This window comes from Athene noctua, chromosome 3 (genome assembly GCF_965140245.1).
Source record: "Athene noctua chromosome 3, bAthNoc1.hap1.1, whole genome shotgun sequence".
NCBI lineage: Eukaryota > Metazoa > Chordata > Aves > Strigiformes > Strigidae > Athene > Athene noctua.
The window spans coordinates 18,870,374-18,888,947 of NC_134039.1; the positions used below are offsets into that span (position 1 = coordinate 18,870,374).

Genomic DNA, 18,574 nt, shown 5'->3' on the forward strand with positions numbered 1-18,574 from the left:
GCCTTGTTTCCATTTCGTAAAAGACGCTGAGTGTGGGAAGGCTGAAAAACACTAAAGGATAATCTGACTAAAGATAACATTACTTTGCAGGCATAAATTTTGTCCTGGAAGCTATTAAAGGTATGTTACCTCAAAGAACCACCTGGGATGAGGCACATGCTGGGACTGGCAGGGATAAAAAGGAAAGAAGAGGAAGGCCACACTACATTTTAAAATCATCGTGACATTGGCTCATGAGGTCTGCCTCTTTTTTAAGTGAAGTGCCCTCTTTGCTTTGTTAAAATAACTTGGAAATTAGTTTTTGAGAGTGATCAGTTATAAGACAAACAGTAACCCCTTTCATGTTGTTATAAAGAAAGCCTCTGCTATCTTCTCTACTACATAAGACTTCATACAGTTTATTCATTGTGTCATCTGTCACATATAGCAGCCCTCCAGAACCTCTCATTTTACTAGGAGGGATCAGACAGGCGATTCCCACTGTGCAAATAACTCAAAGCTGAACCAAGGCCATTTCCATCTAAAAGTAGTAAAGGAATCTATCAATATAAATATTGCCTACTTTTTATAAAAACCGGTACTTCCAATTTCACCTCGAATACTGTATGATATTTTGATCATTAAAGACCAACCAATCAGGAACAAGAAATTTTACCATACATAATAAAAAAGTGTGGAATATAAAAGGTTTTCAGTTTCCTGTTCAAATTGTGATCATATTCAAAACATAGCTTTCAAATGGGTATCTCTTTTCAACTACTGAGCTAATAACCACTGTCTCTTCTGCTGCAATGTACTACAGATTTCTGTAATTACTGGATCTCAGAATATATTTAGATACTAACCATATCCTTACTTAATTTCTATCATTTGTGTCAAGATTATGAAGTGCTACAAATGGAACATGCTGAAATCTGAGGCTGGCAGTTACAGGAAAATATACTAGGGAATACTTGCCCTAAGTAAAAGCTCCAAAAAGCATCGACATCTGCTCCCTCATGCTGTTGCATACTTTTCTGTTATCTACATTTATCCCACATGCTCTTGTATAACTTGTAAAGCAACTGAATATTCCAAGCAATCCAGAGCTTCACACCTTAGTGGGAATTTTTCTGAAACTAAGGAAATTCTTGTATATCTGTCCCAGTTCCAAACAGAAAGCTTCCAAAAGACATATTACTGATTAAAGATAACTTACGCATCAGTAATAATGTTTTAAATCACTGAGTTACCCAAGCCTGAAAGTATTTGAAACATCTCTTGGGTAAAAATGTCCTATTTTTAAACACTTCTACCCGCAAGCCATCAGATAAACTTCTGTAACAGCAGAAAGGACAGTTATGAAATTTTCCTAAAAAAGAAAACACAGCCTTCTGGGATGACAGCAAACATGAGAAATGTCAGACTAAACATACATTTTTGAGAGAAGATGTAAGCAACTAAACAGAGCATAGAAGTGCCATCTCATCTTTAAGGAGTGTCTGCCCATTTTTGTTTGGAAAGCCTAAGCTCTACATAACCAGGATCAGCTCAGCAACCACTACATCTTCCTCCATAAATATACTTCATAGAAGCGGGATAATAGGTTCAGTGTTGACTCTGGTCTATCTATTCCTTCCCTTTAGATTACTTCTATTTGGTTGTCTGGGGCTTTTTTAAAGTTTGTCATTCTCCTCTTGTTTTTCTTTGTACTTTAAGATACCTTACTAACTACATACTTTAATGTGTTATGCTGCTGATCACAAGCAGGTGGTGAAGGTAAAGCTATCACTGGCTTGTTTTAATTGGTGTAGAGTGAACAGACATTTATTAATTTGTTTTATTATTTTAAAAGTACCTTACACTTTCTCATTACTGTTACAGAATATTAAAGGAAAAGATCTGCATGAAACAGTTACTCTGCTTTCTACCATACCAGATGAAGTCTGGCTTGTCCAAAATGTAAAACAACTTGTACACAGCAGGCTTTCTACACTACCCTAGTGATGTGTTGCAAAGGAAATGGCCTGTGCCAACACGCCTCTTGGAAAAACTGCTACCAAAATATATCTGATGAGGCAAGCTGTTTGTGATGCATTGTAGAAAACATCTTCGCACTCCTAAAAGCTAAAATCTTAGAATGAAGTTTCCAAAGCCCTGTGAAAGCTAATTCAGTTCATCTTCAGTGGCAGTCATCAGTTTTTTGAGGAAACAAAACATCCACGTTGCCCACAGACTTTTGTGCATTTGTGAATGGCTCCATACCTCAAAGTTTTGAAGTGAGTTGCACACGTAATTATGCTACCTTGTTTCCAAAAATTGTCTTTAATATATTATTATTTATATAGTGAATTTCAGTCCTTCAATTTCAGTTCTGCGATAAATAGTTGGATGTTAGTTAGCAACCATATAAGATTTTCTGTGGATAACTTCTTTTTGATTATGTTAAGTAGGACAATAACTGCAAAAAAGTACATGATACCTCATTTTCTGTAAGACTAAGCCAATATTTAATCTATTTATTAAGTTCTCAAAGTCCTAAATAACATTAGAAATCCTCAGAAGTGCCAGATGCAACGGAAGGACAAATCTGTGTAATTCAAGATTCCCAGGATAGCATATTCAGAAAAATCAATGTGTTCTCTTTATAGAACTACAGGCAAAGAAGCATGTACACTCAGCAAGATGATGGCCCAGCCCAAACAGTCTACTTTTCTTCCTCATTTTCAGGTCATTTTATTTGCACAACAAAGGTTAAAAAGAATTATATTTGACATAATCTGTTACTTGGTGCTTTATTTACAGAACAAAGTTTCCTCTAGAGTAAATCATGTTAAGGTAAGCATCTTAGGTTGGAATGGGGGTGAGGAGAAGCAGTGCCAATGAAGGGAAGAATGCTTGAGAAAGGTTCTGTTTTGTTTCACAAAGAGAAATAGAATGCCTTTAACAAAAAGTGACTTTTGATTGTCAGGGACATGGAAGGAGTTTGCTTGCAGCACCCCTCTCCGACCCAATGGGACAGTATACAGAGCTTAACTCTTTCTGTAGGCATTAGTAAGAGAACACCAGAAGCCAGGAGACTAGAGATGAACCATAGGCACAGACACAGAAAGTGTGAGACATCTGTGTAGACTTCAAAGACAATGACATGAAAGTACCTAGGAGCTCTCCCATCACACAAATACTTGGTTTCTCCGAGTTTTAGCTGAAAACAATGTCTCCTATACTGCTACCACAAGGAAGCCTGATTTCACCTCTGATGAGGATAAGCTCAGGAAATTCACTTTTTTAAAATTCATTAAACAAACATTTGATTTCTGAAGAGCATATATGTAGCTGCCAAGTTAACAGTTTTTCTGATACAGAACAGTGGAGGCTGTTCTAGCTGTGCATCGAAATGACAGTTCTAGTTCACACACCAGCACATGCAGTTTTACACTGAACACTGATGGCTCCTTCTCAGAACTGGAGGCCCATTTTAGCCTTGAAATCAGGACTACTGATCACAGTAAAGAAAAAAGAAAGGCAATTTCAAAGGCATGAAGTGATTACTTTCCTCCAAAGAAGGAACTCTTATGTATAACAGTTCTGTGAGCTATCATTTAAACATAACTTTTCTGGCCAAATAAACTCAAAAGAGAAGACATAGCATTCAAATTAGACTCCAAAAGCCATCTGCTTACAAGGTTTTAGTTGCCAATGGTGCACTAGGAGGCATAAGAAAAGACACAGAATAAGTTCCTAATGTAGACTGATCCAGTATATCTTTGAGAACAGGAAAATGCAGCTCAAAATTATGATTCAGCTCTATCTGTTTGTCATGGTGAGAATATCACAGAATAACCTCTTAACAGTCTTGAGGAAGGGAGGTCATCTCCTTGTGTGCCACTCTCCTGAGAGAAGATTGGCTACAAGGCTCTGTATGTACTCATTTTCTGCCTTTCCATCACGCTGAAACATCCCATCATCACAGCTGCTGCTATACCACCAAGAGGAATCAAATCCTGCCAAGACGCTTACCTGTCACACCAGGTGCAAAGGCTATGCCTCCCTGTTCCCAAGCGCTGACTTGCACTTGCAAGTGCCTCCTCTCCCCTCACACGTCGGTATCATTGCCTTGCTGACAGAGTGTGACAAAGACCTCTGGCCTGCAGTAAGGCACACAAAACCACCTCCCAAATGGACCAGAATCAGTGAAGCCGATCTATCAGTTGAGAGTCCATCTATCCAAAGGCAGCTTTGCCAAAGCAGTAGAATATTTAGTATGGGAGTCCTTAGCAGGTTTTCTACAGCAATATGTCATGCTGTCTGTGTAGTGTATGCCCTACACTCTGAGCAAACCACAAGATAACAGCAAAATGAAAAAAAAAAAAAGCTACCTCACAATACAGAAGCAGCCTGAAAAGTAGTATTTTGCAGTGACAGACAGCACATTCCACAGAGTGCCCCAAAATGTCTTTTGCATTTAAACTTGCAAGATCTATTCAGTCCACTCTTCCTAAGCTCTGCATCCCCTGTAGCATCCCTCACCTGGAACCAGTGGAGGGAGAAGGGGGAGGACAAAGAAAAACTCAGAAACCTGAAGTTTGTTTGGAATTTATTCCCTTGAACATTTCACACAGTTGAACAAATAATGTCTTGATTTCACAGCAACAGGAAAACCACATGTTACAATTCCAAGACGCACGCACCCAAAGCAAAAACAGGTTAAAAACAACTGTGTAAATCAAAATCTTCAAGAGGCTATACAATGGAGACATGAAGCCTTTCTGAGCACTAATTATCTCACTTGAATATTACCTGTCACCAGGTTTATTTTATGCACAGTCCCTCCTTTTCTCCGAGGGAAACAAACTCAAAATGGTCATTTCTGAGATTCCGCTTTTCAAAAAAACCAGACATTTTAATTCTGCAATTAAAAAAAAATAAATCCAACTCCTTCACACAAGCTTAAAACTCTTTTTCTAAGACACAAAAACGTTCAATGGAGCTCTTAAGAGTGCCCAGAAAAATTCATATCACCCTTCAGAATACACACAGACAAACAATAAACAAATATTCCAGTGGCACAAGTCTACAGGTCTGAAAGCTAGAGAGAAAGGTGGAATCGGGAGCCCAGTTACTCCCAAGAAAAAGTGTTCTTAGCAGGATCCAGCCATAAGCACAAACTCAGCACATTGCTCTTCTCTATATCCTTCCTCTGTCCAAAAAACTTGTTTCAGGATTTTTCAGTGAAACTCTATCAGGTCAGCTGCATCTCCACTCTTTAGAACAAATAACCTTTTCATCATGCCTCTGTCTTTCCAAATTTTCTGGGCTTCAGATTGCTGGTCCTTTAGCATTCTCGTTTCCTTTACATCAAAGCCACCCAAATCCTGGTAAGAACACTGACAAGAAGCATGATGGGCTGGGAACAGTCAAGCACTTATCCTAACAGAGATTCCTGGCTTGCTATTGAGCAATGATTCACTGGGCACTGAACCTTGGTCTTAATTAGGCAACCCACACACTCTCCTCAGCTTCCAAAAATACAGGGTCTGGTTCTTAAGTTTATATTTTAAATGTTCCAACAGAGAGAAATAAATCTTGCATCAGATCTCTTTGGAGTTGTATGAAACCCCATAAAAGGGTTCAGTATCATGTGCCATGTCCTGCAAAATGCACCACCACGGCTCCTCCAAACAGAACAGACAACACTCAAGGCACAGTAGTAGAGAAATTATCTTTCCTCCCAGTTTGTGGTGCATCCTGAAATATGGATGTACTTTCTTCCCTCTCTCTCTCTTTTTTTTTTTTTTTTTTTTTTTTTTTTGGGGGGGTGGGGCAGGGGCATGGATATGGCTGTGTTTGTAAATGCACAGTGGTTTAAAATGAAGGCACCACAAATAGAACACTATGTCACAGAATTAGTTTGCTGCTGTCTTTATAATTTAATATTTAAAGCAGACCAAATGAAAACAAGAACAAAACCCAAATGAGAATAATAATGAAAATAAGTGACTAAGTGGAGGATTTAATGAGGATATGTTTGTTTGCACAAGTAAACAGTATTGCTTCAAGCTGAATCATTTTCACAAGTAAGGCATATTCAGTGTATGCAGAACCACAGAGGCAATGTTTTTGAACAAGAAGCCTATTTCTATACAGAAATATATATATAATGTATTGGTACTTCATTAGACACATAAGTATAATTGTGTGCAAGTGATATTGGATGCATTCCTAAAGATTCATTAAAACTATACAGACAGTTAAGATCCTTTTGAAAATGTGGCTCAGATAATTTACTTTAAAGGCATGCCATTTAGAGGAAGCAGCCACCCTTTTCTAGCTCTCCAAGACAGCAAAAGAACATCCTCATGTGAAGTCCAGCTTTGCTTGCTATATACAACGTATTAGTTGTTTAAGAGTCTACTGGGAAGGGCTTTGTTCAGAACACTGCTCCCTGAAAACACTTAAGGCACATCTATAGGAAGATTTTTAACTTTTCATATTGCATATCTATATCTTATACACTATATATTTTTCTTCTATTTTAAAGCAGGAGACGTAGTGCCTCTACTTCATATTGCATTTTTCAGTTTTGCATACTATGGCTTATATTTGGCTTTTTAAATCTCTCACAGGTGAAGTAACTACTGCAAATATCTTATGACTTGCTGTACCTTTTGAAGTAAGAGTTCACCTAGCAGGTCTTTCCTTTATGAACTCTCTATTGCTGATAGGGACAGAAATGTATTGCTGTCAGAACACAAGCCTGAAATGGAAAACATCTCACAACAAAACATCACCAGCTAAAGTCACCCCAAGGAACATATTGTAAAGCTGATAGGGGTAAAGACTGTTCCAAGTCCATCTGTCAAGAAAGAGCTGAAAGTTCAGAAATATGTTCTTACAGACCTTTAGATCAAACAGAAGAAGAGCATTTGCACTAAAAGCACATTAAAATCATATAAAGTACTGTAAATAATATTAAAAAAATCTAAGACACAGCAGTTACAGATTATTAAAGGGAGAGATAGTCGAAAAGTGTGGGTTTTTTCTCTTGGCAATAGCAGCAATTTTGGCACAAAGGCAAATGAAGAAGATAGAGGAAGAACAGGCAAACAGGGTACAGAGAAAGGTTACAGAATCCACAACAAGCATGCCACAGTTCAGCAGAACCAAAAGCACAGAAACAGCATTCCCCAACTTCCCTTCCCCAGAGAGAATGGCATCCGTCACTCAAAAGCTTGTTGCCACTTCCCAGACTGAAGGGTTGATACTGTACTGCAAGAGCCAGTTTGACCATAACCTCCCTGGGAACATCTCTTGTAACCACCACATAAGATAACATGCAGGCTGTCTGACAAACAGGCAAAAACCAGACAGTGCTTCTAGTTGACTGTTAAAAAACCCCTCAACTTGCTTATCACAGTTTGCGCCCTGCAACTATGGTAGTTACAATACAAAGGATAGACAAAACACATTAAATGCTAGCTGAGACTGTGGCCACCCAGTGAGGGACTGACATCTTTAGCAAAGTTAATACATGCCAATCAGGTTAGTAACACAGCACGGAAAAGTGCTTGTTGTGACCAATCTTAGCTCAGCTGACCAAACCTGCTGAGTATTATTTTGTGATTTAATATATTTTAAGCATTAAGTTGGCTAAAAAAAGAAGAGGCCAGATTTGGTGGTACAGCAAAAGAGGCAGTGAGTGCAGGGAGAGAAACCATGCAATTTACATCCATTTGGGATTCCATGGCAACTAAAAAGCAGGCCTTGCATGAGTCACCATCAAGCTCACTGAACAAGCACTTTCACTAACTCAGAGGTATAAAATTTAAAAACAGCTGGTTTTTCATCTTGTATGTTCTTTAATTGATGTTTCTGTTGTACACTTTGCCTTCTTTTCATCTCCATTAAATATCAAACTTGTGCATGTTACTTTTTTTTTTTACTCAATCATTTTAGAGGCAACTTACACTCCACATCAAGATCTACCTCTACTGATGATTGGCTCAAACCTCAGGGTCTGAAACTGCTATTGCCAAATTTCATTTAGTGGCACTTGCCTTAAGGGAGGTCAAATACTTTGAGGTGCATGACCTGTATTAGATGACTCTACCAGATGGGTGAAGTGGAGCCTTGAAAACAGAGCTCTGCCTCTATCTCTATATTCAGATAGGCTTTTGCTCAACACATTTGTCTACTCTGAGGTGAAAGCAGAATGTCTACAGTCTCTTAAACAGACAATTTAATAAATTGCAAGAAAGCACATACACAGGTACTTCAAAGTCAGGAGTTATACTGAGATGTAATCTTATCAACTCCTTTTGATTATTCAGGAATAATATCCTATTCTTCCACTGTATAAGCAAGCTTGGAAATGCAGCAGGGTTTGCTTTGGTTTCTCAAACCATATATAATTATAAACACCTCACAGATTTCCTGACCTACCTACCCAGCAAGAACAGGAGCTAAAGGCAGGTACCTACAGGACATGACTGTTAAACTAACAGAAGACTGACCTACCTTTAATGACACTGTGGCTTGCTTTTAAAGTAGCCTCCTCCCGCTTTTTAACCATTGTTAAACCAGTAGTTTTATGATATACAAAGAAAACACAATCTCAGCCACTAATGGCAAAAAGAAATGCCCCTAAAGGGGGAGTCGTAGAAGCACTGCTCACTCTTCTACAGTTAAATGTATTTCTGTCATGCACACACAAGAATGCACCACAATACACTGCCTTAAAGATGACCTAGCTTGACACAGCTAAACTGAGTATGTATTAATGTACTCTGAGCACTGCAAGAGACAAAGCTTTAAAAGGACTAAAAGCTTTAAAAATTATTCTACAGTTATACACAGCTTTAGAAAAGCAGAAAGCAAACAGGAGTGCTAAATTTCAAGTTCTGCCATTTGATAAAACAGTGTCTGTTTTTTACTCCTCTGAAGTACTACAGTTCTGCTACAGGATTGTGCTACCATTACATGAGAGATGGGAACATCTGATTTATATTTCATTTATATCTGATTTATAGAAATTTATAGCACACCATGGCCTATTGTTTGCTCTACTTAGTGATCACTTAGATGCTATTTACTGAATGCTCATTTATAAAACTGAGTAATTAAATTTGATCAGTTGGAAGGGCTAAATCAGAGGAAGGAGACTTTCTTCCAGCAATTGCTTTGATAAACTAATTGAGATATATATAGCTAAATTCTCCTTCTTCCACTTCTCATCACCAATAGCTTCACTCCATAAACCACCTTATTCTCACATCAGATGCCCTCTGCTCCAAGAAATATTTTTCCATTCATCTTAAAGAATATGCCGCAGCTTAAAAAAAAAAAACCAAACAAACAAAACTCTTCACTCTTAGTTTTAAGTCTATTTGGTTGTACAAAAAATTCTGTAGTTAACCTGTCCACAGCATTTTGCAAATGTCATTCTTCCATACCTTTTCCCTTTCCTCCATTTTGCCATATGGAATTCCACACAAACAAAAAGAGGAAACTGCCGAACTAACTTCACTTCAAGAATCAGCTGCACAGACCAAGAATAAATTTGTCAGATTGCAGTTACAATCTTGAAACACTTGTAAGTATAATACATAAAGTAAAACAAAAGCATGGTTTTTATTTGCCTGTATGTTGTTAAGGCTTTTTCTCAACTGGCACTGCGAAAACATTCTTTTCTCAAAGTGCTACTCTAAGTATGTTCTCTCTAAAAGCAGCTGATTTAGTTTATCCATAGTGTTCTGGAACAAATACTAGAAATCAAATTTCTTCCTTTTCCTGACATTGCTAAATGAGTACTTAGGGACTGGGCAAACGAGCATTTGTAGCACAGACACTTCTCCCATGTTAGAAGGAATTAGAATTTCAAGTTAAAAGGCAAAACTACTTCACAGTAAGACACACACATTCACCACCCCATTCCCAAAGCCATGTCCAGGAGCAGCACAGATTCTGGCAGTGAAGGAAGAACACCATGACCTGCCAGCATCATGAAATTCAAGGGGTTTAAGGAATCCAATCCCATTAGCTGTCAGACACCCGGAATTCCAAAGGAGACACAATCCAGAGATAATGGGATCTTTCCCATTCAAGTACCAGATTAATGAAGAGAAGATTGGGAGAACAAGAAACCACACCCAAAATTCAGGCAAACACAGAAATCCAGTTTGCGAGATACTCCAGTGCATCAGAAGAACTTTTAACTTCACAAACACTGAGCTCCATACATTACAGGGCTCTTTATCTGGGCCCACTCAGAGGAGACCTTCAACTGACCATCTGTGTTTTCCTGGAATTCTTTCAGGTAATGTCCTTGAAAGGACTGAGAACATCTAGGCCCCAAAGCCACAGTGCAAAATAATATATTGAGACTTACACGTAACGCACAAAATTCACATGACACCCCAAAAAAATCACACAAGTTATACAGCTCATAAAGTTGGGTCACATTAATTCTTACTGGTCAGCCGGCTGCCCACAGAATTCCCCTAGGATCTGCACAAGAACTTCTGACTGGACGTAGAGAAAGGGAACCCCAAAAGCCATCAGCTGACACATGAAAAAGGAGTCCAAAGGGTTCTGGGCTACCTGGTGCCCAATCGAGGAAACTGTGCTTTGCAGGCGCTGGCTTGCCACCCTAACTCTGCCAAAGAGGCCGAGAGAGTACTGCACCACCCTGCTAAAGAAGGAAGCGGAGCTACCTGGGGCTCTCTCTGCTGAGGCGGAGATGGTATTTGCCCGTCCACTTCCATCACTTGCCATGGTGTCCTGTAGCAGTCCTTTGGTGTCCTGCAAGAATGTGGGGGAGATTAAACTCATATTAAAAATTGAAAAAGCCTCTTTTTTCTCATGTGAGGCTATATGTACTGAATATGTTGAACTAGGAAGACATCCCTCTCACAGCTAAGATACCCCTTAATCATCATACAAGGCAAGGTCTGAACCAAGTATGTTCCTTCTCAATTCATGTCTTTATTAAACCTCTGAAAAACAAGCTGGATATCCAAGAAAGTTAAAGCACTAAGGCCTCTGAAGTCTACTCATCTGGGAAATAAAACAAGTACAATTTTTAGTCTTTATTTTTGGCAGGAAGTATGGGATGAATCCCTTATCCTTCCAAAAAGGAGTACAACTTCAGCTTGTACTAAGGAAACCTGAGAAACAGACAAGCACCATCACTACCACGAAGGAAAATACAATTTAAGGGGGAAGGACAGTTTGTAGCATGCAAGCTTAACAGAACTTAAGAGACTAGCATGTAGTTTGCTTAGACAGAGTATGCAAAAATTCTGAAAAGGGGGTTGAGGAGACAAATTAAGTGCCTTGGAGTGTAATGAGAAAAGCTAGGAGACTTCTCTATTACACAGTGTGTCTTGATCCTAAATGTAAAGCACAAATGCTTCCATTATGATAGCATAGGAAAAGGGATATCCTTTCTTTTCACACAGATTCCCATTAACACAAAGAAAAGAAATTAAGGCAGATCTTCTTCATAGCCTATGCAAGTGGGCTAGAACTTCATGCTTCAAAGGAAATTGAAATAATTTGTTTTGTCTTAAGAAAAACCATGGAGAAACAAAGCAAAAGCAAAACTAATAAGACCATTTAGTTTCTGCATGGACTGAATAAGAATTTCATCTGACAAGAAAACAAATCAAAATCCTGTGCTGAATGGGACAGTACATTATTTTATAATAAGAACCATGAAAAGAGAAGTAGTAATTAAAGGAACAGCTTTTAAAATAAAATTTATAGAACTACAAGCTCTCATGACAAAAAAGCAACTTGATGCACTCTGGATTTTTCTACTTTCTGAAAAAAACCCCAGCATATTTACTTTTTCAGTGTTATGAATCAAAACATACTAACATGACATGTTAGATGAAAACAACGACTTACCTTTCCTGACAGAGGACCCACTGCTGGCCTCTTCCTTTGAGCATAACCAGAGAGTCGGTAACAGTAGTGAGGCTTACAGTAGAATTTACCTGCAGATAAAACATGAATGATGGTCAACAATGAAAACACAGCAGTTTAGCACAATATAAATGTCCATCTCACTACAACTTATTTTCTGCTGCCATTCCCGTTGCTCCCTCTAGTTTTTTCACTATACATGGAGGCAAACACTATCGGAAGTTTTAACTTCAGCCCTCCTCTCTCCCCCTTTCCATTGGGTGTCTGACAGCCATTTAGCTCAAAATCCTATCAAACACCAAAGCAAAGCTGTGAGGCTTGTGTGATATCACATGCTAACAATGCGGCAGTGTGTGAGGAACAAAGAAATCATCACATGAAAAGCTGGCAGAAGCACTTTTGGAAAAAGGAAGAATGAATGCAACCAGCAGAGGAAAGTGGGAGAGGACAGTGTTAACTCCCAAAGAACCATCTCTAAAAATGCACAGTGGCTACTTGTGGAAAGGACAATCAACCTATGATTCATTTTCACAATTAAGACCTTTTGTGATACTACTGATTTAGTAACACCCCAGAAATGTAGACGGATTTTCACCAGTATCTGAACACTGTCAGGAAGCTAAAGCAGCGCTAGTAATACCATAATACGAGTAATAATAATAGCAGCAAATTGATGGCACATAATTATCTTCCAGTGTACCTTTGCCAGTGTATCCTGCTTGATATAGGCAACCCATAGCATTCCTACTGCTATCCTATTCCTACAACTTTGCTAATGCATTGCAAACCTATATTCTGAGCATTGCCCCTTCCTCTAGTTTCTCTGGGCTGGTATTTGCACAATGCTTTGTTTTATGATGGAAAAGTGACAAACGCTATCTTTTGAGAAGTCTCTGCTTAAGCACACATTTATTAATATTTACTCTTTCCAAAAAAGATTTTTGGTCTCTCAATTGTCTGAAAAGAGCAACAACAGAAAAGCTCTTACACAGAAATTCTTAAGACTTTGAAGGCTAAATCCAGACACTGACTGCAGAATGCTCATCAGTACAAACAGCTAGATGAATAGCACAATGCGTGTATAGCTTTAGGGTTTTTTCTCTCAGAGAAATCCCAGAATGAAATATAAACTAAATTTTTACAATTATTAGATTAGATACAATACCATATATTTCTTTTTGACTATATGTGCTTCATACACAACTGTCAGGCATGTAATATCATTTCAGAATCAATGCTTAAAGTGTGCTGAAATTCTAAGCTTTGTGTTTGCTTCATTGAGAACTATCTGGCTGTAACTGCATACATAAGCTTGCTTGCAGAGGGAATCACTAAATCTGGTGGCAAAAACTGTTTCAGCCCATACAGCTGACAGTCTGTTATTGCTAAACAAATAGTCAGATATTCAATGACGTACAAATGCCCAAAATAACAGTAATGCTCAAAAAATGCTTTTTCCCAACTTTGACTGTGGATGAAGATGTTACTTTTATATGTTGATTTCAAAATTATCATTGGCCCTTTTAATTCACGTGTCAAGTCTGCTGACCTTCCAGCCAAGTAATAATGGGTTTTCTATTTCTTACTGGGTAAGTGGTTTGATGATTCTAAGTTTCTTTAACGTTTTGTGACCAAGTAAACCCATTACTTGAAGTCATTATATAATGCATCATCAATACATAATTTTGGTTCTTTTTGCCCCTTAAGTTTAGATGTAGTTTCCATGGCTATTATTCTACCCAGTATGTGCAGAAACATTCTTCCTAGTTACATGGAGTAGATACCCATCAATTTTATAACATTTCAATCTGCAGTGGAATATTCTGGAGTGGCATATCAGATTGTAATTTTTACTTCATCTTTGCCTCAATGAGTTGGAAAAACTCTTTTCCCTAACTCAGCAAATAATTCTTAAGCAAAGAAAGACCTGAAATCACTAGACAGACTTCCAGGACAGTTACGAGGATGATGATAAAAAGGCAATTTCTCTTACCATCTTCAATATCATAGGCATAAGATGACAAGCGCAGAGTCGTTGCACAGTATTCACACTTGAAGCAACTGCGATGGAAGAACTTGCCTTCAGCACTCAGCCTTTCCATCACATAGACTCGCTTGCGGCAGAAGTAACAGACATCACTGCCTCCCAGGTTTTGAGGGAACTCCTTTTTGAGCGAGCCCTAGACAGAAACAGACAGGGCTACATTTATGTGTGTCCAGCCTCACCAAGATTACATGGTTATATTTTCTCTTCATTTATGCAGATACAGGAGCATCTGATGCTGCAGTTCTTTCACATGTGGATGCTGCAGTTCTTGAGCACAGTTCACAGTTTTAACCAGGACACGAAAAACTAACCTTACTGTCCAGGGAAGAAGGTCCTAGGGTGCCATGCCTACATATGCCAGGAATAAAATAAGCTCTGGATGGAAGAGTGGACACCAGTACTATTAATGATGACCTTGAAATAAATGACTGAAGGAGGCATATGATGGAAAGCCATAACCATTAGAAATCCCTCAAACAGCAATTCTTAGACCTACATTATCAAAATCAGTATCTCCTCCAGAAAATAATAATGCAGAAGTAGCCCCAGTGGATCAAACACATCCTCATAAATATGATAGGCGGTTTTCTCAACTGTTTATGCACAATCCTTGGGTACTGAGATTAGATTACAACATTTTGCAAGAACAAGACAAGAACAGGACAAGAGTGAGGGATAGAGAAAGGGAAATTAAGTCTTTCACAAAGCTATGACAGATTCCATCAGCGGTATTAACAACTGGACACTCACAACACTTCAGATCTACAGTACATCTAATCACAAACATGCATCATCTTCTGTACATTGTCTTACCAGTTCCTTCTTGTCTAGAAGGGTTTTGGGTTGCTCTTTCCTTTGAAGCTGATTGGCTATCTGCTCAGCCAATGAGCTCACTCCGCCTGTGTACATCTTTATATACTTCTACCAGATGGAGGGAATCAAACAATAGTGAAGTGAGAAAAGAAAAAAAAAATCAAATTTTAAAAATGACTAAAATGATAATATGTTAGATGGTGAAAAAGTGCAGAGAGGTCAAATCATGCCAAGACAGTGGACAATATGAAGTGACAAGTGTAATAGCAAAGCTAGTGTCAACAGAAATCAGTACAGTGCAGGATCAACTGTAAGAATGGAAAAGAAGGCTTGCGTTTTGCATTCTCTAAGTGCTCTAGAAATACTGTGATGATGAAAAAAGCAGATCTTATCTTCTCTTGCAGGGTATTTTGCACCTGGAAACCTGAGCATAGACACTTCTCAAAGACAAGCCCAAATATAGGTTAAGGTTTTAAGTTCCAAGTAAAACTGGCATCAGAAACAAAGATTTTCTAGAAAACATGTTACATAGTCTAATGCAACGTGCTGATCACAACAGCATATTTATATGCTTAGCAACTGGAAAGAATTCATTTACAGAGCACTCAGAGCAGGGAAAAATCCTTAACTAAGGAACAAACAGGGATTCAAAACTATGAATTCTTCCATTGCTAAAAATACAGAAAGGTTTATATGGAAAAAGATGTAAGAGCCTTATGCAATGCATGGCTAGGTTTTTCTCCATCATGGCTATAGACTTACTCCATAACTCTGGATATCTAAAAACCCTCCAGTATTCTGAGAAATCTAGTCAGGTTGGCTGCTACCTTAGATGGTACAAAACGAGTGTTTGCAAGCCAAGTTCAGCTACTGCAGGAGCAGAGGAAATGTTTTTCACAGGAAATACTTACAACCTCTGGCAATAATTACATGGTTAAGAAAATTATGTGGTTATATCCATATTAGCTCAATCACACTGCAAATGCCATGTATTTGACTCAGAGCAGCAAGGAGCACGCCAAGCAATTTCCCTTTTCCAGACTAAGAAGCATTATGAATGTTTCTAGCAGGAGTCTCCTCAGCAAATGAAGGATCATCAGAAAGACACTCCAGCTGCTGACAAGTGTAAAATACCAAGGATAACCGTTTTCTGAAGGAAAGGACTAAAAGCTGTATCTCAAAACCCCCTTAACTCTTATGCAAAACTTGTTTGAAGCACACAAGTTACTTCCCACAACACAGCATATATTTTGTATGCGTGGTTATCAGCCTTTTAGGAATGTTTAAGACCTTCACATGTTCAGACATCAGAACAGCAAGTAGCATCACAAAAACTGAAATTCACCATAGAACGGGTACTTCTTTGGGGAAAACAATTTTGAAAATGGAGTGCTCAGCCATCAGAGATTACTGCTGCTATAACTTAAATCCTAATTTCTTAAACTCTGTGCCACTGCAGTAATGAGGGTTTATTTCTACCGAGAAAGAACTTCTACATGTCTACCAGTTGCACCGCAAATATCAGAGCACTTACAGTATTTATATATACAAGAAATAACACATTATTTGTCATTCAAAACTTTTCAAGTTCCATATTCTTCCTCAGCTAGTTTGTGCACACACAGATGTGCAGAGTTACATTTCAATGTCATATATCACATCTTATCAAATATTACAATTAAAATTACATCCCACTGGAAAAATTTTCTTCAGCATTGATCTTTAACTTGCAATCATAATGTTTTGGCCAAGAGTTTTCCATTTTCCTCTAATCTTCAAGGCTCTAAGTTTTCTTAAAAAACAGTTCAAGCTTTTCCATGGGAGAAACTGACTTTGAGCTGAACCAGTTTTCCACTGAAAAAGTTTTGATTTGAAACTTTCATCCAACCCTAATTGCAGATGCTTCAGGATCTTTAAATTTCTACCAGCACATATGAAGTTCCATGCTTGAAAAGTCATCATGCTAATCTGAACTCACAATACCTTGGACTGTTTGGTGTGGGAAATTTAGTTGTTGAATTTTTTATTTGAGGTTCTGTGTTTCTGATTTGTTTTGCTTTCGTCCTACACATCACATCTGGTCTAATACTGCATCTTAAATGAAGCATTTTATCTTTCCTTCCATGGGCAAAAGCTTTCAAGATACACAAGACCCTGCAACATTTTCAAAAGCAGGCAAAGAACCCACTCCAGCTTAGGTAAAATCAAGTTCCTGCTGTTTATGTATAACAACTGCAACTAGTTCAAATTCTCAAGTGATTTTTTTAGACAGCCAAAGTACTTTTTATTTCACACTGTCCATTAAGCATATATCCACAACACATTCTGTAGTTTGGCTAAGATTTCAACAAAAGCAGCAAGCAAAACAAGAAGGCTTTACTGCAAAGCCAGAAGGACTATCAGTGCTCAGACAAATTGATTTGAGAGCAAGATGTACCATAAGCTTTTCATTTACACCAAATATTAAATATATTTAGTTTCAAACTGCTTTCTGGTTAACAATAACCAAGCTATGCTACAGGTTGCCCCTGGTTTCTCATGTGTGCATGAATATGCACAGACATTGCATTCTGCAGGTAAAGCATTGCAAGCCTAGCCATCTCTTGTGGTGTGTCCTTGGCTGGTGGGACCAGGGTGCAGCAAGCGAACACAGCTGAGTGCACCTTGCAATGCTCAGGTGAATGCTACCTGTCGAAGAGAGTCAGATGAGGGTGAAGAAGGGCGATTAGAAGAACGGAGGCTAAGGGAGAGCTCCCACTGGTCAACAAAGAATCGGCGAGACGGTTCAGTCTCAGGCTAAAAAAAAAATAAATAAATCAAAACAATCATATATGGCTACAGAGGGAAGAGAGAAAAAAAAACCCCAAAACAACAACTTAGGCTCTTCTGTCCACTATCAAAAAATTTCTTAAAGACTCTTGTAGGAAAACGTGGAGAAAAATGTCCAGTGTATCTTCACCTTCTCCCTAGTGAGGCAGAGTAAGGTATTCTTAATTTGTTCTTTATTAGGTTTTAAGTTATTTAGGACCATTTGGAAGCAGTTACCTACTTCCACAGATGTCCAACCTCCTGCAACCCAACCAACTCAACCACTGGCAAAGATCCCAAATCAATTTCCTCTATTCCTCCTGTATCTTCTGTATTACTGGGTCAAGATTGTATTTCAGACCATGTGAGACCTCTTCTATATTTTAAGTATATAAACCAAAAGCCTGCTCTCCTTGGGGGGTGGAAGAGAAAGAAATTAATGTGTATGCAATGCCAGTAATTAGCAGCAAATTTCCAACCTAAAATTTACTGTAAGCAGATTGGAAACATCACACTAAAAAGAATGAAACAATGTAAATCACACTGCCATTCTTGCTTATCAAATGGCAAACAACAAATCCCAAACTGAGAATTTGCATCCTTCTAAAACTGGTTCCTCACAGAACCACCCAAAATTTGGTCTTCCAGTATACCCCTCTCATTCTCTCTATGGCTCATTACTATCTCCCAGAAGTACTTCACATAAATAGGAAAAAAACAATAGCTGGAACTATCAGACAAATAGGACTGGTAGAAACAGTGCGTTCCTAGAAATTATAATCTGGAAAGAAAAATTATGCAAATTTCAAATATTTGACTATGTTTTTAGTTACAAAAAGGAAAAATAAGTGTCATGTAGGTGCACAACCCACAAAAAGAACTATTTCTAGCCACTTAGAATAGGTTGGCCTCAAGATTAAATCTACTAGAAAAATGCAAAATAGCTTGGCTTTCACAATTGCCCCAATTTAAATAGAACTGTTTATACATAAATTTTCT

At 38.3% G+C, this 18,574-nt stretch overlaps 1 protein-coding gene across 14 annotated transcripts in view; it reads right to left on the minus strand.

The window, feature by feature from the left end:
• The window catches only part of MICAL3 (microtubule associated monooxygenase, calponin and LIM domain containing 3), a 172,982-nt gene that overhangs the window by 66,916 nt on the left and 87,492 nt on the right, over nt 1-18,574 (minus strand). For 10 of the 14 annotated variants that reach the window (XR_012633383.1, XR_012633384.1, XM_074902178.1 and 7 more), the window contains exons 18-21: nt 14,768-14,875; nt 13,901-14,087; nt 11,890-11,978; nt 10,692-10,779 (exon numbers count right to left, since the gene is read on the minus strand). Coding sequence is in view for 12 of the 14 variants with exons in the window: in XM_074902178.1 (XP_074758279.1) it covers nt 10,692-10,779; nt 11,890-11,978; nt 13,901-14,087; nt 14,768-14,875 (472 nt within the window). In the remaining 2 variants the exon portion in view is untranslated. Of the gene's footprint in view, nt 1-10,691; nt 10,780-11,889; nt 11,979-13,900; nt 14,088-14,767; nt 14,876-17,455; nt 17,564-18,574 lie in introns of all 14 variants that reach the window. The other 4 variants (XM_074902179.1, XM_074902176.1, XM_074902173.1 and 1 more) reach the window with 2 other exon arrangements.